Source organism: Branchiostoma floridae, chromosome 3, assembly GCF_000003815.2.
Source record: "Branchiostoma floridae strain S238N-H82 chromosome 3, Bfl_VNyyK, whole genome shotgun sequence".
Lineage (NCBI taxonomy): Eukaryota > Metazoa > Chordata > Leptocardii > Amphioxiformes > Branchiostomatidae > Branchiostoma > Branchiostoma floridae.
Window position 1 is genome coordinate 14,308,321 of NC_049981.1, and position 27,548 is coordinate 14,335,868.

General features: G+C 39.2%; 1 protein-coding gene and 1 long non-coding RNA gene across 3 annotated transcripts in view; one reads left to right on the forward strand and one right to left on the reverse strand.

Annotated features, from left to right (window-relative positions):
* Positions 1-27,548, reverse strand: part of LOC118412266 — a 66,099-nt gene that overhangs the window by 31,002 nt on the left and 7,549 nt on the right. The gene's annotated exons all lie outside the window — the stretch shown is intronic.
* LOC118412265 (neogenin-like) overlaps positions 1-27,548 on the forward strand; it is a gene marked incomplete in the record, with an annotated part of 126,729 nt that overhangs the window by 26,307 nt on the left and 72,874 nt on the right. Inside the window, 8 exon segments of the mRNA XM_035814999.1 lie at positions 16,320-16,634; positions 16,816-16,961; positions 17,469-17,489; positions 18,141-18,276; positions 18,621-18,771; positions 19,259-19,416; positions 19,565-19,713; positions 20,009-20,135. Coding sequence (XP_035670892.1) covers positions 16,320-16,634; positions 16,816-16,961; positions 17,469-17,489; positions 18,141-18,276; positions 18,621-18,771; positions 19,259-19,416; positions 19,565-19,713; positions 20,009-20,135 — 1,203 coding nt within the window.

The following is a 27,548-nucleotide window of genomic DNA, read 5'->3' on the forward strand; positions in this document are numbered from 1 at the left end:
GTAATGGTATATCCTTGTACAGATATCTTAATGGGTATCATTTTGATAAGACCAAGTTGTCTGTAGACACAGACCTATCTCTGTTCTTGCTCATAAGGTACAGCGAATGTCAACTTGTAATCAAAACATGCAATGATCACTCCCCTTGCAAGCCTTGTGTTATAGCTATAAGGTTTAGATAAACCCAAATAGAGGTTTTTGTTTGAAATCATCCGAAGAAAACAAAATGTTTTATTTATTTTCAGTATCTGGCTGCTAGCTAGCCTTCTAACCAATTATAATGCTGGCCTTCATTAGAAGAACCAGGACGTAGCATGCTTGCATTTATCAGCCAGAGACAAGTCGTAACTTGACAGTATAGTGCTCAAATGAAATTCAAACATGCTTACAGGTTTTCATTGTAGTGCAAGACAATCAATGCAGAGAAGTTTTACTTTTTCTCCTCTGTAGAGTCTGTGTAGCATAATCATGGCCAGCTTGCATTTCTTCATTCAGTGTGTTGTAAGTTGCAAAATTAGTAGGTATGTGATGCAACTTTTTTCTACTTGGTGCAACCTGAATTTGGTTCATTGCAGATTACGTCTGTCTTTTTGTCAAGTAGTTGTTGCCCAAGATTAGTGTTAAAAAGGCATGGATCCAGCAGGATTTATACTACAACATTTGTTGGTGTAGAAGACTGTGTCAGTGTTGTGATAGAAAACACAGAGAAGACTCCTACAGCTAAAGAAAACAGAGGTGTGTTACTGCCTGAAGCTACTGTTTACCTATTCATAAGGTCCACTGCTGAGGGACAGGAGGCACGCATGGACGCAAGATCATTATAGATTTGTATCATTTGTAACTTTGGAGCTAAAGACAACATTTGAGTTTACCACTCTGTTTTCTTCTATATGTGATATTGACACAATGTTGATGTGGTTTGTTTGTCTCCCAGATACCTTGTCAGGGTGTTAGTTTGCGTAGCCTAATTTGGCAGATAAGTATTTGGACATACAACTGTTAAACACTCTGTCACAGTGTCATTTCTATATCGTAGTCTACTAATAGATGTGATTTGTGCTACAAGTAAAAGACTTCCTTAAAAACTGAAAAATGTAACCTTTGTTAAAGTTTGTATGATATATAGTTGAAAATTTGCAAATCTTAAAAGTAAAATTTCTCCTAAAGATGATACAGTCAAACTTCTCAAAGCAGACAAAATGACTACCTCTGCACTAGGACCACCTGGAAAATGTGACGACTTTTTGGTGGTACCTGATTGCTGATATAATTTTCCTCATTGACGCAAGCATCCTATCTATGATACCACCTGTCCACATAGACCAGCAGGCTTTTAGCTAGCAATGCGTACGGGCGTACAATGTACGCCCTTTAATAAAAATATCACAAAATGTACGCCCTGTTTTTTGGATGTACGGCTTCTGTACGCCCTTATTTTCCCCCGGAAACTTCGCTCAAAGTTCAAAATTCGCCGATTCCGGGCCGAGCGCCGAGCACCGAGCCGCCATTTTGGGTGATTCTACCTCAAGTCTCGCGCACTCTCGCACTCACTCACATCTCGCGAATCGCGAGAGTCGCACCCCATTGGCCATTTTGGCGTGACTTAGGGCGCCCGGGCGCCATTATTGGTGGAATATCTGATATCCCCGCTGTTTTCGCGGGAAAAATCATGCAGGAAAGCATAAAAACTTTGATTTGTTTACGAAAACTCGTCGAATGCCTGAAGTCATTGGTGATAAGTATATGTATAGGATTGTTTTGGAGGTTTTTTTTGCTTGTTTGTCGGTGGAATGTGGGAAAAACAACCGCTAATGTGACGATGACATACTGGGGAGGGGGGCGGTTTCGGCACTGAATTCGTAGAAAATGTTGAACGGAGGTCGCGATTTTTTCACGGTAACTTGAGATATTACTTTTGTTGCAGTCTTTATTTTCAAAATATTGATAAATGGATGTTGTTTGTTGAGAAAATTTCGCTTAATTTGCCCTTGGAGCACATATTTTCTGCTATATATTTTCGATGAATTAAATGTTTGTACACATATTTTTCTGTACTGTGTAAAGTTAACGCTGATGTTACAGGCTACAAGTAACTTTTCAGTGCATTTATTTTCAGCTATGTTCTTAACAGAGTAGATACACAAAAGAAATATAAGATGTACCTGGCAGTCCTGGCTACACTTTCTCCTCTGTTGGTTTGCAGATTTTCTTGTAGACTTCTTTAGCTTGCTGTTGTTATATATGTAACATCACCTTTAGCAGTGAGGTTAATTTACTCTCTCTGATTGTATGTATTAACTCATGAAACATGATATTGTAAGGAATCAGTGTTATATTACTTGAAAATTACCTCATGTATTCTTTAAGCCATACCCACCTCTAATCAAGAACACATACCTCCCATTCTCAGGACAAAAGTAGTAATGCAGCAAAGACAAAAATTTGGCTATATTCTACTTCAAAATGCAGGAAATAGCATTTCAGAGGCTTTAAATTTAAAATTTTTTTTTGCGGAGAGTACAACACATTACAGATGTACACCCTAAAAAAAATTCCTAGCTAAAAGCCTGTAGACCACATATTTGTGGTCCCAAGTGATCGTATTAATGGTCTTACTAAGGTAGCTTTGAATGTACCTCAAGTTCATTTGTGCTTAAGTAGGTTCACATATCCTTTTTGCATACATGTCCAAGACAAAACACAGTACATCCTCTCTATAGTAAGACTTCCTTATGATGATCTCTAGATGGTCCACAGCTTGTTTGCGAAAGGTGAGCTGCCCAGAAATTCAAAGAGTGTTTTTTCCACTCCAGTGAGAGCAGGCAGGTGTTCCTTTGTTAAGTGAGGTGACACAGTGTCAGAATGATGTATGTTCTAGTTACCCTAGCACCTTGTTGAAGGATTCTTTAAAATAGGGTCAATGGGAGGGTACATTATGTAAGGAGGGGGTGTACCTTAAAAAAACACACACTTGGAATACACTTGCAAAATCGTCTTTGAATTGTGTAATTATAGCACTTTATATAATATATTTACAAGTTGACAAAAGTACTGGCCGAAATTTCTATTTTATTGAATTTTTACTATTATCTTTAGGATATTTCTTCAGTGAATTAGATGACAAATGATGTCATCTTTTAAACTACATGTGCCCCCCCTCCCCTCCTTTTTGTGTCACTTCAAACAGAATTCAACAATGTTGACTTTTTAACAAAGGGATGAGGGAAGAATTTGTAAAGATAAGTTAAATTGAGGCAGACTTGAGCTAAGTGTATATGAATAGAGCTGTAGGTACCTGTCTATGTGATAGCTGATCTAACCTGTCTTTCTACTTCTGTTATCTCTACAAAATCTATTGCCCATTAACCCTCATCACCTTTGCATATAGCACAACCTCTGCAGAGGTGGGATCATAGCCAGCAAGCTGGATACACATTTACATACATTATTACAGGTGATCACACCTGTTTTTCCCCCATCCACATGTTTGGTGAATTTTGATAAACAAGCAAATAACACCAGCAGGTTACCTGGGCATTGGAAGTTATAGAACCTTAGTGACCTTAGCTATAGGGACACAAGCATGTCCGTTTTCTGTAAGGCATAGGCAAGCTATATCTCGATATGGAAAGCCTTACATATTCGTAGTAAGGGGACCAGATTTTGTGAAACTACCTTCTTTGTATATACAAAATGTAGTGTAATACGTTCAAGGTGGTTTTGTGTAATGCACTGCCATAAGGAAGTGTTTATGCCACTGACATATGGCACAGGTTATTATCTAGTCATAACATGTTAAAAAGAGGCAGGGAATATTGAAATTCAACTGCAATGTCTGTGCAAGGACTTGGTTCTACCTGGTAATGCTACATTAATTTGCCATTAGTAACAACAGCATTTGCTAGAGTTAATTTGATCTGAGGTATTTAGTTATTTTGTAGAAAAATAATCATGTAGCCTCTTCCCTCAATGTTCACAGGGATTGTTTGCTATCAGCAACACACTTGACACTCCAGTCGGCAAAATATGGTGTAATACATATGCCTCTAGTGTGCACTTTGCAGTCTTTGTAGAAGGTGTTTTAGTATCTGAGAAGTTTTGCCAGAAGGGAGGAAGCTTGTGTCGTTTGATCCTTTGTAGTCAAAGAATGTGAACACCTCTGATTGATTTACCATTAGAAAAAGTGCATAATTACAGACTTAGAAGCGCAACGGGTATCTGCCCTTAAATGTGCCTTAAGTCACTCATCTTTCAGAAGTAGCATGGTGAGACCTGGACACTAGCCAGGCAGCCTGGTCCTTCAAGATGCAAAAGCATTGACTTGAAATATTTCGTTTCAAAATTTGTATGTTATGAATTATTCTGCAAAATTTGACCCTGAATTCAAGGACAGAGATGGAACATCTGTGTGATTCTGACCTACATAATACCTAGATAAAGTAGACCAATTTCAGCCAAAGCCTAAATGAGTGACATATCACTCTATCTCCTTAAATCTTGTCTATGTTGACATGAAAAGACTCGGCAGTAGGTAATCTCTTGTTCTGATTCCGCATCCCGATTTGTAAACGGCCTGATGTAATACGAGTAATGGCGGCCAAGCTAAGCTCAGAACAGGACTTGCGGGGGTTTAGAATAGTCCAGCAGTTGCTATGACAACACAGCCTGCGATTATGAGGTGGATGAAGCCTTTGTAGCAGTGTTAGAGCCTTTTGTGTGATGAAGAATGCCTTGGGGATCTCAAGCAAGGTTTTTCATCTTACGTGTGTGCAAAAATAGGGGGAATAGAAAAATGGGGAATAGAAGCATACAAATGTGCACTGTTCTCATGGGCCCCTAACACATGAATAAACTTATCCAATTATGCATATGTTTCGTCTTGAGCTCTTAAAGTTTAATGCATTAGACTGTTTTCAGAATAATATTACAGATGATAACAATATGATATCCTATTCTTTGATACTTTGATGTACATCTTATAACATTTGAATTTCAAGATATCTAATGAATGTCCTATGTTCTTTTCCATGTGCCGTCCTGATGCTGTTTCGTGCTGATTTGCTCTTGTCCTGTTGTGATGCTGTTTTCATACCATATCATATCATGATACTACAGGTATGTAAATCTTAAGACAGAATCTAAAAGTTTGCTTTTCTATCAAACCTTGTGAAAGAACAGACCAACCAACCAACCAACCAACCAACCAACCAATTACTTAATGCATTAGAAAAATATTTGTTAGATCTATATCCTCCCCTTGCATTAATGGTTCATCCCCTCCAGATCAGGTGCAAAACCCCTTTCATTCTTTCCACTGGCCTTGTTTATTTTAATAGACCAGCTTCTAACCACTGTTTGTACAAGGGGACCCCCAGTGACTGGCAGGTCAAAAGAGTTCTGCACCTGGAGCATCTTGTACTAAAGTAGTTATGAATGTCCTTGTCCAGAGTATAGTCTTGGCATTGGGTCATAATTGTTTCCAGAGAATTTCCTGGTCTCCAACTGATTTTAAAACATGTTGCAATTTGGTATGATTCTAGACACGTTACTTGTAGAAACATCACTTTTAGTATGTATGACCTTATTTGTACAAGCAGTTTTAGCATGTTAAATTGGTTTGTGTGTTTCACCCAGGCAGTTTTGGAACCATTCTATCTACCAAGGTAGCCTTTTGTCATATCTATAGATCTACCTTTGGCCATATCTTTTCCAGGGAAACCCTGGGAAAACCCTTTCATAGTTTACTAACACCTACTTTGTACTCCATAGATTTATAGTGATTGGTGCAAGGAAAAAAGAGAGTTCAGGGACTCCAATCAGCCTTTATCTCTCACCTGGCTTTGATAAGTGCCAGTGCCTGGTCTCAAGTGTTCCCAATCAGTGTACATGTTTCATTGCTGCAAGAAGACCTATGTGTTTGGCAGAAACCCACAAATTTGTACATCCAATAAATAAGTGAGGGCTTGTTTCAAGCATTTGAATTTGGTGCAAAAAGAATATAGATATGTTCTGATATATAGTAGCAACTGTACAGATGGTTTTGCTCGGAAAGATTAGATATAACAAATTATACATAGACAACAGAATTTTTGTTGGCTTTTGAAATCAACCTAAGACTTTTTACAAAAAAGTTGATGCATCAATAAGTTCATCTGTTTCAAATCTGATGCAAGGCAAGCAAGCAAAAAGAGGACACCCTGCATCTTGCATCTTTTCACTAGATTGAAGTGAGAAAGAACTTCTGAGGCGTGCCCCCGCTAATTTGAAACATCTCCATGGAGGCAGGGACCAAAGAGTTTTGTAAACAAACTTGGCCTTTCAAGTTGAAATTAGAAAAGTTGTAACAAAAACCCACACCACAAGGAAGAACTGTTGACCCTGGATTTGAAGGATTAAGCCTTTCCCCAATGGTGCTTGTCAGGATATCTTCTAAACTGGTTTGGATTCCTGAAGGAAATTTTCAACAAGTGTTCCATGTTGACTAAGTCACTATTTTCCCCTCAGACTTTGAATCAGAAGGTTAGAGGTCATTGAAACAAGTGATCAAGTACTAGTAGTAGAATTAGCTGATTGTATATTTGAATAGAGATTGTTTTCAAGCTACTTCTACTGTCCTTGTAATTAAACTAACTACCTAGGAATAGTAGTATTTTCTCGAGGCATTTTTCTCTGTGTGTGCCACACTGATGTCCTTGATATGCAATTTATAAATTTGCCCTCTTGCCCTTCGTGTTATCATAATGAGCCAACATTTTTATTGTGTTTATGTTTCCCATGATTAAACAGTCTGGCATCTGGTTGGGATGGAATTTTTAATAACTTAGCATTAATCAACGACATTTCGTTGAGTTGATAACGGCATGGATTTTTGTGGCGACAGGTCTGAAGTTGTATCAGATTTTTGTTACTAGTGTTACTTAAAAGTCAGACGTTTCAACTGTTCACAAATTAGAACTGGGCCAAATTAACATATTTTGCAGCAAGTTCTGAAGATGTTTTTCTTTTCAAGCTGCATGGGAGTCTAAAGTTGTACATTTGGCTAACAGGCATTCACTAATCTTCTCAAGGCCACTTGCAAGAAATGAGAGCCAGGACACTTAAAGCTGAAACTGATCGCTTTATAATGAAGTGTAGATCCATAGATGTGTCCCACCCACTTTTCAAATGAAGTTCTTGAGTTGCGACAAACAAGATTTCCAGAGAATGGAAACATAATTCGATACAAATTTCTGTCTCCTTTGCCCTGTAACTCAACCTACTAATGTCTCCTCAAATGGCCTCTACACTTTTCCAGCCTCTCCAAAACACGCTGTTAAAATAACTCCGCCTTTGTCTATGTAAGATTGGACTCGTGTTTTTTGGGCAGGAAACACTCTACCTCTGAATACCTACAGCTCATGTTTCCTTTTAACTCTTGTTGTATCCTTTACCACCCCCTGATCTTAGTGGTTTGGCTTAAAATCAGAGGAAGAAAATATTAATGTAGAATAGGGGTGATTTCTAATGTTAATGTTGTGTTACCACATGGTGTATTGGGTTGAGTTTGATATCATCCGTTTTTGATACTTGATATTTATCTTCTTTTTTAGATTTGAAAGGGTACCGTTGAAAGATGGTGTTCCTGAACCAAAGACTAAGCTCAAGTTTTGTGTACTGATAGTTCCGAGTAATTAGTTGTAAGTTGTTTTTCGTCCCCTTTTCAAGCGCTGGCGCCAGAGCGGGGAAGCGGTGACTCAGGTGTCCGTTGCAGCATGGTCTAACGTTTCATGAAAGCCATTTCCTAAGTAGTAATCATTCCAGTGAATTAAGGTTTTACCACCCATAACAGTGGGGAGGAAATAGCACAGGGAAAACACTGGATGAACGCTTGCTGATCTTTTAATTTTGTGTTACATGTGTGATGTCTTGTACTCTCTGTGGGGTACTGTAAATGCATCAGTAGAAGGGGAAAGTTTTTCCCTTTGCTCTAACTGCACAGTTGAATCAGTTCTGTAGTTTGAAATAGTAGTAATACATCAGAAACATATATTTGCAGCTGAGAGGACAAAAGGAACAAAAATTTTATTCAGATCAAGTTATAACGACAAGTTATGCCATCAATGATGAAACATTTTCTAGCTCTTCTAACTTTGGTGACCTCGATGAAGACGTTCATATCCGTTTAGATGACGGTATTGTTGATTGGACCACAAAGCAGCCTTTCTTATCGTCAGGCTTTTATGAAAAACACTCGACTTTGTCACCAAGCCTCATTCATAATGTAAATCAAATTGCAGTTCAAGCCCAGCAAATTGGCTGAAAGTCAAGAATCCTGGCGCCGAAGATTACAGGAGCAAGATATCCATCTAGTATCTGCTACAACATGGTTCAACACAATGTCCTATAGAGTTACTGCAAATTGACTTGGGCATTTGTCTATATCAATGCCTGACTTGATTGGAGAGGCACAGAATTGGCTGAAATGTGAGGGACTAGGCGCCATAGACAGAGGACGGAGAGTTTGGAATCGAGTTACGCTACAGCCTTGCTAGGAAAGTCATTTTTAGTAATTGTAGAAACTAATGGTACTTGACATCAGACCTTGAAGATGAAGATTCTGAAGAAAACATCCTTATTGAACTTGCCCTACTAGATTTTGAAAGGTAAAAATTAATGTATACTATTATGCTATGTCAAATACTTGTCCAGATGGTGAAGGGAAATAAAATGTACTGTATATCTTCAAATTATTTTCGCATGGAATTTCAAGGACCATTTTCCTCACTACGAAATAAAACTATAATCAATGTAGATAAGTTTACAGTATGAAAACTCACTTATCAAACTTTCCTAGACAAGTTTTCTTCATCACCATTGTTAGGGTTTGCAAAAGATTTTAGGAAGGATTTATTCTTAGGATTAATTAGTAGGAGGGGCTTAACGTGATTGGCATTGGAGTGTGAACAACGGCTAATTATACTGTGTGTTTTGCTAGGAGTCTACCATATTTGTTTATGGAAATACAGGACAGGGTTGGGTGGCCTGAAACAACAAATTAAAGATGGATACTGGACATACAGTCTAGTTTGGTTTTCTCTTCTTGCCCATTTAATACCTAATTGCCAGACAGGAGAAAGAGACGTATTGAAACATTAGGTTTAGTAACAGGAATCTCTTTGCTTCCTTGGCTATCTCTATATTTTATGTGTTGTTTGTCTACCTAATGTGATGGTTTTATATAAAAAAAGACCTCAGCTTTTGGCAAGGTGTTCGTTCTGTTGTCCTCCAATTAAGGTTTTGATTGGCAAAGAATCTCTGTAGTAGCTGTATCTGAATTGTCAGGTAAAAGGTTCACATTTACTTTATATAAGTGAATAGATAGATGCCTTGTTACTTTGCCATAAAGGCTCCTGTGTTGTAGGGCACATGAGGCGCTTACACTTTACAGTAGTCCAGCATGTTTGGTCTACAGCCAGCCTCACTGTGTCCTTCCATGTCTTGCATTGTGCCTGGACTTAATCCACCTGCAGCCATCTCGTAAAGTTAACTGGACTCATCTGGAGTGGACAACTGCAAGCTATAAAATATTTCATCCCCAGATAACAAATGGCTCGATGTCATACCTGTTTTATACTGGAGCTTAACTTCTACCAGCACAGTGGTAACAGGTGTTGTAAGCTAAATTAGGAGCCCGACACATTTCTACATGTCATGAGAGGTTAACAGAGTGTTTTAAGTGTTATAGGAACAGAACTCATTTTTTCTCCTATGCTTAACTGTCAATGTTTTACACCAGTGAAGGCACAAGCCAGTGGCCACCTATTATGTTAAATTCAGCAGGCTGGCTCCCCTTTATACTAAATTGAAGCACCCATTACTCCATACGTGGAATGCACAGTTTACCTTCTACATTAAATTCCAGCAGCCTGACTTTGAATTATGTGGAATTCGAACGGATGATTACGATTCCCCTTGTGTAGGTTGGGATTCGAATCAATGCCTTATGGCCAAGCTGGCAAGACGTAGGATTGCTAAGAACCTTTCTGTTCAATCAAACCATGTATATAACTAGCTACATGCATTCTTTGAGGTTCCAATGTTATTACTGTCTTGACGGTAGTTTATTTGAAAAGGTTGCAAACTAAGGAAAGACTTACCGAGACCTAAAAGCTGTTTAACAGCCTTATCTAGTGGTATCCTGGTAGCTTGTAATGACCAAAGCAGTTTCGATTATTGCTGTTCTGTGAAGGTTGAACATGAAGATTGCCATAAGGCTGTGCGCGAGAAAAACGCAACCATTGCAGCCATTTGTACAAAGTATAAGGGATGTTTCTGAAGGCATATCTATGAAAATAACTTTGCTTGGCTAACCAAATCAGTATTATTCACAAGAATTCGAGAACACACGACGCAAATAAGATATTGTAACAGCCAGAGCCACAAGACAACTCAATGAGCTTTTTGGTTGTATCTGGTTCTTATGAGCTTCCTGCCAGACAGCAGTTAAATATACTAGATGTCAGCTAACGAATATGTAATTACACTCTAGTCAGTCCGCGCAGTATCAGGTAACGACAGATAAAGACACTTTAATTGTAAGGGAAGCCCTGTGATTAAGAAGTAAATTAGCAGCAGTTGATGCTCACTTACGGGATGTTGGTATCTCATGACATTTAAGTGTCTGTCAAATATCACAGTATTTGCTGTGTGGTGTAGGTTTGGTGAGGACACTTAACAATAAGTTTGTTCGTGGTTTGAAGCGCACATGAGCAAAGTGATGCATTATGGGTATTACATCAAAGTTGAAGGCTCCTGGCCATTCTATTTGCATTGCCAGGGCCTTTCAATGTTGACATATTAGTTTTATTACCCTCAGTGCATCAGACCACTCCTGCACACTTAAAACCATTAACTAGCTTATACTGTGGTGATATCCTCCCATGGTTTTCAAAGACAAGTCCTGAGTCTTTAACTTCTCTAACAGAGGACTAGCCCTTGCACAACCATGTAACCACGGCTATAGAGATGGAGATAGGCACCGTCCTGTACACCAGTAGGTGTGAGAAAGATTTTAACATTTAAGGACTCTAGTTGAAATTCAACTTCTATCTTCAATAGCTAGCAGTAGAGTTCTACTCGAAGTACATCATCTATTTACCATCACACTTCATATGAAGAGAATTTCAAAAGTTTTTGTCATGCTGAGGTTGGGTGGTTTACTATATTAAGATAGTGGTAGAAAAAAATGCGCTTTGTGAAAAATAGCAACTTTTTTTCTTCTGGGTAAATGCTACCAAGTAACCCTGTAACATATCCATCCTCTGTAAAACTGGCCAGGTGATGGTCTAACTCCTAATTACCCACCCTGGACCAGGCTGGAGTCAGAATGCAGCTCTCTGCTGACTGCCTGCCAATGGTGCCAAAATTATGTCAGCACTTCTACAGGTGTTAGTGAGAAGTTATCCAGGTGTAACTGTCAGCCACTAAGGGGATGTTTTTGACAGATTGATGTAGTGAAAAAACACACCTGTGTTAAGTTTTTACAGTTTAGTCAATTTTGGATCATTTAACAGATGTTTGTGAATTGGAGTCAAAGAAAGATAGCAGTGACTTCAACTGTCATTCAGTGTCATAGGTTGTTTTGGAAAGCTGGATTTTGTTTACCCGTTTTGCATACTGTGAATTCATTAATTTTCTCAGCACTTCAACCATGGAACTGAAACTGCCAGAAGTATTTCAAGATGTTGCAAAATGTTTGACTGTTTTGCTATTGCAAATTTATTTATTTTGGGGGTACAAAAACGGAAGATTAAAACAATTTCCAACATTTCACTATTTGCAGTAGTGTTGCTTGTTGCAAATGTATGATTCTTAACTAAGAGAGGTGGTCTAACCCAAAATGTTGGAACTGATCCAAACTGTTGTTTGTTGTGTTCGGCCATATTTAAAGAGATTAACACACAGGACGGGGGTGTTATTGTCGTAGCGGGTAGCCTTGTAATTACGTACAAATGAGCGATGATCACAGATGGCGGTGCCCCGCCCCAGGCCAGCGGGATCAGGTAACCCACCTGATAGTGAAGGTGGAAGCCTTCGCCTTCGGGTAAAAACCCATGGAACAAAAGACATGTGATGTGTGAAATATCTCACCTGAGGCGAGTTGTCGTAAAGGTTGGTCTGAAGATTCTGCTGGATTATGAGTGGAGAGTAGACACATGTTTGGCTGAGCCCAGCACTTCCATGAAACTTTGAAAGACAGAAACACATGCAGTACCACTTCAAATAAATGATCATGAGATAATTATTAAAGACTCATCTAAAACTTCACTTCATACCGTGCGTTACCAATTGGTAGAAGTGGCCAAAATGAGAGAAAAACAGAGTAATCCTACACTTGTGAAGCCTTACATTAAATCTAGACCAACACCTGTCACATGTAGTACCTTTGTGATAACAAAATTCTCACACTTGACAAATTGTCAATTACAGAGGAGGAATGGGCTTGGCCCAAGGGCAAGCATATCACTCCTGTAATCGGAGACTGTGGCTTTCCAACCCTCCCGACCTTTGTTACCCAGCATTCTGTTGGGACACAGACTTATCTGTGTGGAATGTACGGGAAATATGCTCTTTTCTTGACTTGTAAATGTTGTGTATATGCCCTGTTAGAACTGATGTAATTGAATGTGAGTTAATTGTCTTGAACTTAATGATGGTAAGACTGTTTACACAATAACACAATGGAAGAAAACAGACAACAAGGGAAGATATATGAAGGTCATGATACCTTTTATTTTTTTAAAGGTCAAATTTGAAGGTCAAGGGAAAAAGCTTTCAAACAAATAGGCTGTTTGATTGGCAGAGGCCTGTTTCCCAGAAATAATTGGTTGTCAACTATAGATTCTTTGTGCATGTTATGTTTTCTCTTAAAATGTTTGGTATGGTAGTTTGGCTCAACTTCAAGGTCTTGTTTCTTATAAATGTTTAACTTTGATAGCCCTTTCTTTAAAACCCATAAAAACTGGCAAGATACAATGGTACTTCAGAGTATCTGCGTAGTGCATGGTGATAAGACCAACTTCAAGGGGTGCCTGGTTATTTTTACGTCTTTTTAGTTGTAAAACAATTTTTATGACTTGGTGGCTGTATCTCTGGCCAGGGGCATGGATTACAGCTTAGGTTAACAACATTGAAGTAAACTGTTAATAATGAGCACCTGTTCATGGGTGAATATTGGTGATAATGATGGTGAAGATGATATTAACTTTTATCACCTCAAAGGCCAAGTCAGTAAATATTTCATACCACAGAGTATTAGTGTAGTCGTAAAGTTAGAAGCATTTTGTGCAGATTGAACTCTTTTTGTTCTCATAGGTGGGGGCGTAAAGCCAGAGCATAAAGGGGTTTGGGCGAATCCGCGTAAGCCTTATGCATGAAAGAACCTATCACATTTTATCCAGGGGAGTACGGTCAATCCACGTGTTTAGATAAAAATGCATACTTCACCACAATTGAGCATGAGTGCATTTTCCAAGTTTTATCAGTTTGAAACTGATAAAATGTGTACTATGTGTACTAAGATAGTTAGCTGCAGGAGAGGTTAATAATGTCATAAATAGAGAAAAAAATTGAATGACAGATGTTGGTATGTCTTATACTGAAACGAAGCAGATAATCTTCAATTGTTTCCACATTTTGGGGTGTTTGAGGAATCTTGAGGTGGCATTTGACTGGCAGAGTCAGATGTTGTTTTAGGTGGTACAGGGTGTATGTTACAAGTCAAGTCTGTGAGTCTCAAAATCTAATAACATTTAATCTATTAAAGTTGATAAGGGCAGGTCTGATTTGAGGGTTGAGCCATTATAGGTGAAGACGGAGGCAGGAGAAAAATAACCTGGTATCCATCTGTTTTTGGCTACTGGGTCCCTTTCAACAATTCTTCGTAAATAAACTGTGGGTAGTAGATAGGGCAACAGGACCTGGGGCATGCATGGGGCTACCATCAACGCTCTTCATTGAAGAAAGCAGTGGTCACATATTACAATAAATTCATCAGGCTGGCTTTATGCTATGGCTATGAATTACTTGGAATTAGAAAAGCTGATTACGCTCTACAGAAAAGGGTATGTAGGAATCCATGAGAGACAATGGGGTTGGATACCAGCCTAGTATGAGCCAAACAGCACAACACTGCCAATGATAGGGTGGAGTAGGTTTGTAGCTGGCATTTTATAGTAGGGAATTCTTCAAAAATTTGTCAGACTTTTCATGTAAGTAAAGTGCACACGTCAAGAGTCTTGTATTGTGATGAACACCAGACCCAGAACTTTGACGTCTTGAAGTTCGCCATAGTAATTAACAGTGAAGTAAATTAAAAGTGGTAGAGTAACTTGAGAGCTGACATGTTTCAGACTCAGGTACTGTACTATGAAACTTGTAAATTTACATGTAGGAATGGCAGACGGAAGTGCAAGGTTGTTCCCACAGTGCTTTCGCCATCATATGTCAAGCAAAAGAACGATGAGCTTTCATCCTGTGTTCATCAAATTAGAAGCAATTGTTCTCATAAATGACAGGAAGGATACAGGACAAACGTTGACCTTCCAAAACACAAAATTTAATTCTGTCTTTCCCTTTAGGGGCTTAAATGGATTACCATAATTGTGATTCATAGACAAGGACAGATTTTAATGGGAAACTAGTAATTGCATTGGATGAGAGCACATCACTGTCTTACTTGTAGTCAAAGTGTTTCCAAAATCAAATTAAAGAAAGCGTAAGAAATTCACTGCGACAGCTAAGGCTATAGAAGTAAAATGTGGAGAAAAAAATTGACATACACATCCCCTGTGGATGTAGACTTGTAAAATATATGTAATGATGTCGAAATTCAAACAATTCTTTTTATACATGTTATATTAGTAGATAAACCCAATCGTTACACATGCATTGTGGATAATGAATATGTCAATATCCACTCTCTATGTTGCAAGGGACCTTCAACTTTGACCTGTTACCCAAAATGCCTCACTATGCACATGTACTTTCCAAACTGTGAAGTAGCTTTATGTCTGCCCCTCCGTGGTCTTGTCCAATGGAACAGTCTGTACTAATTTGTCCCTCCAAACCTGATCATAGAGTCCTAACTAGGTGGATTAACAAGAGGGAGATGGATTTATCACTGCTGGTCCTTATCAGTCAAATTATTGCACTCCTTGGTGATTACCTGACATAGCAGGATGGCCCAGGGATGAGCCTCTAATTTTAGCTGTTTAGATACTTCAGATCCTTTTTGATGCATCCTTAATGAAGGCCTGACATTTTCTCTCTAGTGGTGTCAATCCAGAGTGTATCAAAAATGACCTTTCCATTTGGCTTAAATGTCACGATCATCATCGCTATTAGATTTAATTTCTCAGTTTGAAACGTGCGTGTTGTTCCAGAACGGTTTATTTGATAGCAGAGTTACACAAACTGACTATATTTGCTTTTCCACTTTTCAGACAAGGTTCATTTTCTGCACAAAAAGGAGCTGCACTATTACTGTGTTTTCTTACTGTTAGTGGTTTCACAGTGACCTGTCAGGGTTAACACATCACACAGGGAACACATGATCTGTCGTGCACTTCATTACTTCGGTTGTTTCAACCGCAAAGTCAAAACATCGCGGACACCTCTATTCTGCGAAATTAAGTCCCTCTGAATTTACAGCACTTTGAAGTTCTAGAGTACAGCTTGTTGTTTCAAGCACTCCTACCGCCTCTCTGGATGCATGGCTTTTTACTTTTCACACCTTGTGGTCCTCGGAAAGTTACACGTGCATTTTTGGCATATTTCTGGAGTGCAAACAGACAGCACCCTTGCTCCACTGCATTACTCTGCCTCATTACTGAACTAATTACCAACAAGCAGGCAGTGGCCCCTGCCAAGATGTAGGTTTGATACAGGACATTCCTTACTGTCTGTAACACAGGAATGAGGAACTGGGTTGTTAGTGAAAGATGTGTTAGAGATAATGGGGAGGGAGCCCATTTGATGGTTGACTGGTTGGTTGGTCTGAAAATGTCTAAGAGATAGCAACAAAGTTCTCACACTCTCACAACTCCATATATAGCTTTGGGTGCGTGAAAAATTGTAATGAATGAATGATTAGAAAATGATAAGATTAAAATGAAAAGTCATATAACTTAGTAATAGATATGACATAAATGAATCTTAAAAGTTGAACAGCTTTTATAGTTATACGAATACAAGAATGTATAATGTACAGTATACTTTTTGTTTTTATACTTAAGATATAGCTAGTATTCGACTAATGATTTTCTGTTACATTTTTACAGGCGATGTCAGACAATTTAGTGAATTCTACTTTGCAAACGAGCCACAGGACATGACGGTAGAGCGTGATGTGCCCACAATGTTCAACTGTATGGCCATCGGGAATCCTAAACCAACCATTGAGTGGAAAAAGGATGGCACTTTCCTGAACTTGTTTGGAGAGATGAGGAGATCAATACTGAACAATGGATCGTTGCGTTTTAGCAACATCATTCATAATAAGAACGAAAAACCAGACGAGGGGCTCTATCAGTGTGTGGCGTCCGTGGATAGCTTAGGAACCATCGTTAGTAGGATGGCAAGACTTCAGGTCGCATGTAAGTACATTTCTTATTCCAGTAATTACGGTCTTATGTTGGATGAATGAATTGACAGTTGCAAGTTTCAATATTTATCATATTGTCATGGTGCCCCAACGACGCACTTGTCAGGAAGTTCAAACCCCAGGCAGGAGTCATATGAAAGACTATTAAATCTGCCCTTATTGTTTTCTTACAGCCCTGAGTAGATTTGAAAGAGAGCCTCAGGCTACCTCAGTACACATGGAAGAGAACCTGAGACTGGAGTGTAGAATACAGGGCTCACCCAAGCCTGACATCAGATGGCTCAAGGATGGACAAGACATAGAACATGACCTCTTTGAGGTAAGAACCCATAGTACTAGTTTGTCTTGTAACATGTAGAATAGCTGTTTGTCAGTTCCGTTGTAGAAATGTCTTGTAGAGGCAGAAAATGACAGACTGAAAGAGTACACATCTACTCAAAATGAAGAGGGCCATGATGCATGCACAAGGTGAAAGGTGAAGGTCCCTGACTTGTTCTCAGTCTGACAGTTCTCCATATGTATAATATATACATATACTAGTATATATGGTCTCCATTGGTCAGTTTGCATTTCAATGCCCGTTGCATTACAATGTTCACATAAGTGTCTCAGGGGTCTTCACCTTTGACCACGTCAGGAAATGTTACACATGCACATGCTTTAATATTAGATTCTGTCAATTTTTCTTTGATTGATTCCTTATATACCCTTTAGTTCTGTCATATTTAGTTTGTTCTTTGTTCTTTGCTGTTTGCATTTTGTTAGTTGCTTTGTTTCCTTAATTATTTCCCTTTTCCCTTGGTTTTCCCTTTTTCCGCACTTCTAGCCTTACATACAAGCAGAGAGGGTGAGTTCCACATGGGGTAGTTTCTTCCCTGGTCTTCTTTCTCTTACTGTCTAGAGCCTGCCTGATCAATAAGCTAGTTTGTAGGTATGCTCATGATATGCAGTGTGGTGCATTGTGGGTAACATGTCAAAGTTGAAGGCCCCCCACAATGCATTAAACTGCACATGAGCACATCAAACCGTGAACTGGTTTATACTAACCCTACTTGCAGATTTGACTATAAGAATAAGCAGATGTTTTGAAGAGAATGATGACTTATGAATTGTTTAAAAAAATCATTGTTTTTATAGTTAATACTGTTTGTTTGCATTTTGAATGTTAAAAAGTTTTGTAAGTTCTACCGTTTTGTATAACATTTGACAGTACCACCTTTTCAGTGTTGCTGCTTCTGGTAAGCCAACTATGGGAGGATTATTAACAACAGAATTCAATACTTTCTTCTTGGAATGCTATGTAGCTTTGAAATAAAGAGCTGTTCTGGGAGTTACATGACATCATAACTTTTTATGCAAATCTGAAATGAAAACAATCGAATCACTAAAACTAGAAATATTCTACATTTCAAGGCAGCATCTTCAATAAGTTTGTTGCATTTCTTACCAGTAATTTGTAAGTTTTTTTACTGACTTTCATTTCTGATGTTTGCCTCAGGGAATCACGATACTGCCGAGCGGTGCGCTGGAAATTGCGTATGTCCAGTTTACGGATGCAGGGAGATATAAATGTGTGGCAGTAAATGCAGCCAGGGAGAGAGAAAGTGCTGAAGTTGAAGTCTCAGTGCTTCCAGGTAAGAAGAGATGTTTCATGAATGTCAGGACTGTTAAATCTATGTAAATAACACATGTCTCCAGATCTCAAGTTGTGGATATGATTACTTGCAGGACAACTTTGCATGATTTTCAATATTTGTTGAATATCAAATCAAAGTGTGCTATCACCAGCGTGGATCTACTGGATTGATCAATCTGGAAACAACACAGTGTGAAGACTAGCTGACTGCTGTCCATCTGCATTTGGACCTGCAGCAGCAGTATTATCAAATATTGGATACTACTGTTACTAGTACTACATCTAAGTACCAGCTGAGAGCATTGTCAAAAATGACTACAACATAAACTGTTCTTCATACAGCTCTGGAACAAGTGAAGGAGCCAGAGCTGATCGTACTGCCAGAGGACATGACTGTGTTAGAGGGAGAGACGGTCGTTCTGGAGTGTGTCGTTAATGCCATGCCTGAGGCTGACGTCATTTGGAGCTTTGGTGGACAAGACATTGACACAGGGTACGCTCATGTCTAACTATCAGTTCTTCTGTAGGCAGACAGCACTGTGCATTACTGGTCACTTTTGTCTAGGAGTTTTATATATCAAATAGGATTTCAAAGTCTTTGTGATAGCCACCCATTCACTTTTATTGCCTTCTTGTAGATACAGTACTTCTAAAGGACAAATGTTCTTTTCTGTGAGAAAGTATATTGAAGGATTTCATTGCTTTGTAGTGTTCTGTAAAATGTGTATTCTTGTTCACTTTGTTTTCTTTTGTGTTCTTTACAATTTATACATGTGGAACAAACCTGTTTCCCTTTCCAGTCCTATTATGCATTGAGTCTGACTTTGTCGTCTGTTCATGCTACTGTACAAAAATGTGCTAACCTATTTTGTCCTGTGTGCTATTCTGATGTGTCAGTCCCATCATGCTTGTCCTTGTTCTACTGTTCTGACTCTGTACCTCAGTCTGTCTAAACCTCCTTCTGTGTCCCCTCGATTCAGCACCGATTCTGTTGACAGATCCGGCAGCAGACATTCCATCCTCGGGGTCAGTAACCTGAGAATAGAGAACGCCCGCGAGTCCGACAGTGGGATGTACCGCTGTACGGGAGAGAACGACCACGGCTCAGTCACTGCCTCTGCTCAGCTTATCGTAAACGGTAAGTGCAAAAATGTGAAAAATGTCATTTTTACATTTACTTTTATCGTCCACATGAGTCCTAAGCTCATGTTCTCTATATTCAACATTATTGAAATACATTTTATAGAAAAGAAACAATTTAAGCTTTTATTGCCTCAACTCTCTAGTGCCTCCAAAGTTTATGACGACCCCAAGCAATACCTACGCCCACGAGCGCAGTGATATTGAGTTTGAGTGTGATGTCTACGCAAAGCCAGCGCCACAGATCTCATGGATAAAGAACGGTGACACTGTCATCCCCAGTGACTACTTCCAGGTTAGTGTACCATGTTATTACGTCATTCGTGGATACTAGGAACAGTGAGGAGTAGTCTAGTGAAGCTGCATAGCAGTATCTGAGCTTCTGAACAAGCATCATGGTTCAACTCAATCATCACTGAAGAAGAAAAATCTATGCTACACCCTATGCTGCTTGGTTAGCCAATAGAAAACAAGGTTAACTTTGGTTCATCAACAGATTAAAAACAGACAGATATTCTATACTCCATGCTGATTGGTCTATTTAAAATAAACTAAAGAAAGCATGGTTGATTTTGTATGTTTCTCCACAGATTCAGAATGGACAGAATCTGCGTATCCTTGGTCTGGTCAGGTCAGATGAGGGCATGTATCAGTGTGTGGCGACAAACGAGTACGGAAGCATCCAGTCGTCAGCACAACTTATCATTGTCGACCCAGGTATGTCAAACCAACTGACTTTAACTGACTAAGTGAAGATGTAGTTACTAACTTTAATTTATGCTATGATATGCCAACCTCCAACCTCGCTGGAATCAACTTTTGCCCTCTTTTCTCACAAGCAATACTTTGCAACAACTTGGAAATTATATACAGCTCTCCCTACTTTGCCTCTGAGGTGTGGCCAAAAAGTCTTGAAAAGGGAGAGTGGCTCGCCGCAAATGCCCCGACATTTCATGAAAAAACTGTGACACAGCCTTCTTTGCGCCACCCCTCAAAATGATTAAGAAACAGTTTCCAGGGTGAATCTTATGTCTTGAAATGTACTTTGCTAGCAGAGTTTTGCAGACATGATGTGTCTGGCACAGGTAATATTGTATTTTACATGCACCAATATACAGGAGAAAGCCTTGTGAGCCCTGCCCCCTTAAAATGACATATGCTCAGCATCATCCTGACAGTTTGAAGCTGATACACAGTTTGAAAGGGAAACACCACAGAACCACTCTCCACAGACATGTCTGTCAGTGTGGTTGTCTTCATGTGGGCGTAAATATTTACTCCAAAACGACAGCAGGTTAAAAAATGCTTACCCAAACTAGAGCCACAATGGCCACCAAAATATGTTAAGACTTTACACCTGTACAGGGTGTACCTGCTTCTGCACAGGTGTATATGTCGTAGTTGGTGCACTACCACCTACCTAGTGTTATGGCCACTGGTGTTAGTGATGATTTCGTAACTTTAAACGTGCAAAGGGTGTCCCTGTACACTATTGCTACTTGTCACCAAAATTGGTGAAGGTTAGGCATTTTAAGTTACAAAATTCATGAAAACAATTAAAAGTGCTAAGGATGGCAACATTGGTGTTAGTAAATGGAAGATACCAAAGTGTATATAATCGTTTGAGCTGTCTAAAATGGAAGAGTCCAACCGTAGGTCCTGTTTTGTGTATACATCTTAAGGAGACTGAAGAGGCTCCTAAGGAGGCTTGATGTTTGTTGCTTAAACCGCTGGGATTAAAGAACAGAACACCCAAGTTGAGAATGATGCTCAGAGACAGCGTTGTTCTGGGTTAAAGGATGCCATCTGGGTGGGATATACTCGACAAGGGACACATCTTTGGGACGGTTTTGTCTTACAATAGATTTGAAGGGGGGTGTTCAGGTTAATTGGAGAAAAATTGTCAACTTCCCAGGGAAAATACAAATCCTACTGGTATGGTCACAAGCAGGTGTGTTGGATGTTTTTGAATTTTCTAAATTCTTTTTGAGTCGTTGTAATTTGTGGGATTTTTTTAACATACTGAAGGAATTACTGACGTCTCCAAGGGTAGTTTCAAGAGTTAAACCAAATATAGACATTGTTGCATGTATTTATTTCACATAAATGTCTACAAATGGGAAAAATTTTCATTGATTTCATGGATCTTTCAATGTCTAATCTTTTCTTAGGTATGTAAAGGGGTGTATAAAACATTAAAAGAAACAAGTGAATTAAACGTAATCGAGTGAAGTTACTACAAGTTTTACAAATCAACAAAGATGCTGTTTACTTGGACCTTAATTTGAACCTTCGGAAACAAGAGAGTAAACAACTAGCAGTGGGAACCTGCTTCCCTTCCTGGGAAGTTGTCCTGGCTTGTGTTCGTGCGACACTTCTCTAATCCACGCCTGGTTTGCATCTCCTCCCCTGTAAATCCCAGCAAAGCCTTCTGCAATATCAGCCTTTCCTCTTCCCTACTTGACTGGAAGGAATGATAAGAATTACTTCCAGAAGTCTTGGAAATAGCAGGAACACCTTAAGATTGTGGGGAAGTCAAAGTGTGAAGAACAATACTGGTCGTGGCAGTATCCGTGAGTTGACCGTGGGAAAGGTGAAATCTGCATGTAGTTCTACATGTAGGCATGTCTGTTGTCAACAGTGGCTGTACTATGTTAAAGCACTTTGCAATCTGAAGGAGAAAGACAGTACATGAAAGGCTTACTTGTGAAATTACAGATGACATGTGTTTACTGATGCTTCTGTGGAAGTCTGCCCAAAGGTTGAGTTAAACTCTGTATTGTATAGCAGGTGAACTGTATAGCAGGTATGCATGTAACTGCCCTTCAGTGCTACACACCAGCTGGATATATTACATGGAATGACCTGTCACACCTAACCTTTGCACATGTAACTCCAGGTGTTATTTGGAGCTATCTAGTGAGGGTGCCCTTACTGTATTTGTTGACCCCGAGTTCCACTATTTGATTGTACTCCGAAAATTAACGCTAATTTCTAAGAGATGCCATGAATGCCATGATATGCTATTTGTCCTCCCGTCCTCTTTATCAATAACACCTACATGTAAGAAAACTGATGAGAAAGATTAATCAGGAACAAAGAGAGGACACTTCATGTGAATTCCTCGCTGACCACATCCGCTGGCGGAACCCTCCCCTGGTAGCCGTCCCAACTGCAGACCCCCAATCTAGTGCTGACTCATTAACACACAGCTATAATTACCACACTGTGATAACAGCGCCTGGCCAATGTCCCAAATCCCTAGCCGACAGTTCCAGGACTTGTGCTTAAGGCAGTCTAGTGGATACAGGAAATGTTAACAACTTTCAACAAGTAAAACTGTCTATTAACTTAAGATTCTGGATCTAAACTGCACCATTTCTTGCATGTAATGAAATTCCCTAAAGTTCAAAGTATTTTTCATACACGAAAAGACATAATGTGTGAGTTATCCAACAAAAATGATAACACACCTTGCCACAATTTTCTCTGATGATGTAGACCACATAGGGGTTTGAGTGGCTGCCATTAGCACTGCCTCTATCATCATACATAATCATCATATTCCCCTACGGTTGGATGTCTCATTGTAGGGAGTGGTACATGGATGTCGTTGACTTTCTCAGGTCTGTATTGTGCCATCAAAATTGGACAAAAGTGGATGTATCCGACTTCTTATGTCAATTGTTATCTAAGATATCTTTGATGTAACTGCAAAGGAAACCTTTGTATAATATACTAACATGATGATTAATTTTCCATGAATTTTCCCTGAAAACTGAAAGTTGTGAAAATCCTACAAAACATTACAGACGATGATAAGATAGAATCAATAATACATGTAGATATGAATGAATCTATCTTTCTCCAATTTCCCATCCCTAATCGATTTTCAGGACAGTCCGTTTCAATAAAAGACCTGTAATGTATGATGTACCCCTATTACCATAGATATTACCCTCATGGTCCATGGTACAACATTACCCAATATTGCCCCATACATCATTGTTACCCCTGACCAGTAGCAGACATGCGGCTTGATGAAAACAATGGACCGTGTCTCTAGACATTATCTAATGGAGAAGTTATGGTAAAAGGTGGTCTCCCCAGGTACCATCTGTGACCATGGGTGGTTAGATACGGTGCAAATGTATGCTAATCATTTTGCACAGATTGCTATTCTACTTTATAATGTTTCAGCCTCAGGTATAGAAAGTTTCCTCCAATACTAAAGACAACTGCTTACAAAAGAAATGTTGTCATTGACATGTAGCTGATTGATGATGATAGCTACCTTAAAATCATTCATCTGATATCAAATAGTATAATGCCATTGAAAGCACAGGAACATTGACATGAAATGAAGGGAATAACAATGAGGTTTTGAATTTTGGTTACTTTGAAAATAATCTACGAGACATTTTGTGAAAGAATTGTATATGAAAGCTAGATATGCAGAGAAAAGAAACATCTCACTCATGTCTCCTGACCACTATTTCCCTGTTGGAGTGACAAACTGTTACATAATGTCCCCATATATTGACACATTCAACACAGTGTTTACACAAGGGAACAAGCTTTTCTCTTAGAGATGGCTACTGGTAGTAGACATAGGACAATGATGTTTTATATCAAATCGAAAATATCCCCCTTAAAGTCACACAATCAGAAACCAAAGGAAGTATGAGTGTAAAAGTCCCAGTAGACCCCCCCCCCCCCCCACACACCAGACAGGTGTGAGAACAAAGAGAATTCCCCAGGTGTGATCAGGTGTCCCAGGTGACTAACCCCATGTGAGCCAGGCTAATGGTGTCAGGTGCAGGCCAGACAAAGTACAGGTTGGAAAGCCTGCTATTTAGGAATCTTCCACTTTTTGATGGGGGTATATATGTATTTACACCTGTCTCTTGCTTCAGAGAAAGAACATGCTACTAGTATAATGACTAATGAATTTGAGTTAGGTTTTTCTTCTTCTTTTGTTTGTTAAGTATATAGTTAGGTTAAACAGGCTTAAAATCTGGGTTCTTCCATTTTATAGAAGATCAATGTCTGTTTTCTTCTTTGACAAAATACAGATTGTAACTGGTTCAATTAGGGCTATTCATTTTACAGGGTTAGCTGTAAGTTACAGTTTGAGAAGATCCCTTAGTTCAATAACATTTTTTTTACATCTAAAGGACATTTTGGAAAATACATGTAGTTTGACTCAGACAAATAAAGAAAATATAGACAGATAGATAGTCAACATTGCACTGATATACATATAGTTTTCTACCCATTAAGATTTCCATTGTAATAGGCCATCAGATAGCTTTATAGGGGAGAACCTAATGTGAGTCCATAAACAAAGGTACAGATGTGCCCCAGACAAATGGACAGTCGTGATAATCAACCTAATTAGCCACAATTAAGAAAGGAAGACAGTAATTTTAGAGTATTAACAACAGGATGCTAATGTTACCAGTCATACAGGATGGAGTTTTGCTCCTGGGAACAGTGAAAATATCCCAGCTGAGTCCATTTCATTGCTTTCTTGAAAGTAGAATACATTAAGAGGGGCAATATCATTGCAAGTCCCATAAAACTCCAAGTCATTTTGGTCATGAGGACAGGTACAAGAGGGCAAAGCTATTACTCTACAGTACAAGAACATCATCTGTATTCATTATAAGGCAATCAGTGTTGCCCTTTGGGTACCATAATTCATGATTCTGCTGTAATAACGGGTGTAAAAGCTAGGCTTTCAATCGCCAGTCGAAGACCAAAGAAATTGTGTTCTTGAAAAATTGGTCTGAAAACAATCTCTAGCTCACCAAGCTCTGGTGTGGCTGCTAAGCTGTCCTGTGGCCGTTGCCTATTTCATATGTTTTTCCTGATGGGTTGTGTGAACATTGGAACCATGGACGAATAGACGTTATGGTGTAACTGGTTGATGAAGGATCTGAGTTGCAGCCATCTGGAAATCTAAAGTACAGTTCCAAAGATACACCTATTTCCTCGCTTTGTTCAGGCGTATATGATTACCTGGCTTTGGTTAGGGACGCCTTCTCTTATGGAATGTAAAGCGGACTGTTCCATGTTTGAGGAGACCCACACCTACAGCACATCATAAATCCCACCACACTTCAAAATATACGAGGGGCTCATCCTGGTGTGAGTGGATTAAACCTTGCACAGCTTATACCTACTGAACAAAACTGGTGTCTCACCTTGGAAGATGGTTTTCCGGTTATGCAAAACAAATAAATACCACCCTAAGAAGCTAATCAGGATGCTTGCATTTTGGACGCAGGAGTTTTAGAAAAGATATCTCATTATCTGCTAGCCTTGGCCCACTTTTGATGCATGTAAATTCTTTCTCCCCTCGCTCTAAGCTGTAGAAAATTACACTTCCTTCTCCTCCATCCTGTTGACCTAATTTTCTCCTTGATACCTACTGAAGGCTTGAGCCAGGTAAGACTGAAAGGTCAGACCATCAGGATGGACACAGACAGAAAGGTTGAACTTAATAAAAGGCAGAATTAACCTGATCAAATGATAGCCAATAGCTGTCTAAACTGTATATACCATTTTAGTCCACTGTAATGGTATATTTAGGGAGAATTCCTTCTTGAATCAGTACAATCATTAGAAAGAATGCAGGTGAGCATATTGCTGCCATTTTTCTTCAGTGAGGGATGTGAACAGAGCTTTGCCCTTAGAGAGGAGAGACACCTAACAGGACTTAGTAGTACTGCACGTAACATTGAAATGCAGTAAACATTGAGGTGCCATGTTTGATTCATTTCATGCATGGCTATGTATGGAAATAGTCAATATTCTGCACCTTTCGTCAAACAATTTGAAAACAGAATGGGGACATTGGGTATGGAATTTTTCTCTTTTAGAATGCAAGGTTGTTTTTTTGGACAGTGATGAACTACTTAGCATGGTCCATAATCAAGTAAATCCCCGAGTGAAAGCATACACAAGGGTAAATGCCCTGTCAGACAGTCAGGCTCCTTCCATAATGACCCTCCACTATAAACCAGGTCAATCAGATTATTGGGTCTCGTTAACATGTGGATGTTAGGATCCCCAACATTACAGTCATTTGATAGACTATTCCTGGAGTGGATGAGTTTGTAGGCTCCATCTAAGCAAATTACTCTTGTAGGGAGGCATTGATTGTTTGAGTGTGAAGACAAACTAGGTAGTTTTTAGATAGAAAAGAATACGAAATAGGTGACAGTGAGTTAAGCTGGTAAAAGTTGCTGAATTGGCAAATGTTGAGTGAAAAAATATACTGTGTTGTCACAATACATGACCATACAGTCTATCTCCCTACTGTCTTTCAGAGATTTAAGTCCTGCAGATCAATAACAGTGGCTTCTCTAGGAATTCATTTTGGATTGTAGACATTTTCGCTTGAGTTCCAATGAAATATTACCATCATTGGTGTGATTATATTGATATTTGCAGCAATGAATGAACCAGCAGCAAATAAGCCGCTATTATCAATGCACATATCAAAGCAAATAATTGCGTTAGGGAGCAATGAAATTCGTCACAGTTTAAGTTAATGGTATTAGAGCCCTAGCACCATGAAATTTCAAATATCACAAAATTACCATGGTTGCAAGTTTGATTTAATACCCTTCTAAAGATTTCCTGAAAATAATCATTCACAAACCCAACTGTGAAATAGTGTTGTGCAATGTATTATATACCTATCAAGCTAGCATTTCTGCTGTCCAAAGCTCACTGGAAGGGGCTTTAGGGACATGCATCCCCTCAATACTCGAATGCAGATAAGAAAGGTGTGACCATATCAGTTTGATGCATCCCCGTCCTTACCCAGCAAATCACACCCCAGTGGCCAATAACATTGCATCTCCCTAAATTTACCCTCCTCTCATTTTTCAAGGCTTTGCGGCATCTCCTTTTATCAACGCGTGACAAATAGGCTGACGAAATCTATCGCCACGTAATCTCATGCCCTCCATCCTACCAGAAATCGTTCATTCCCAGCATAACGATCGTCTAATTAATTGGCCAGCATTAACGTGGATACAAGGTGTACAGCAAGAGAGCTGTGTCTCAGAAATTGAAATTGTTGCAAATGAAGTTCCCCCCCCCCCCTTTTTCTTT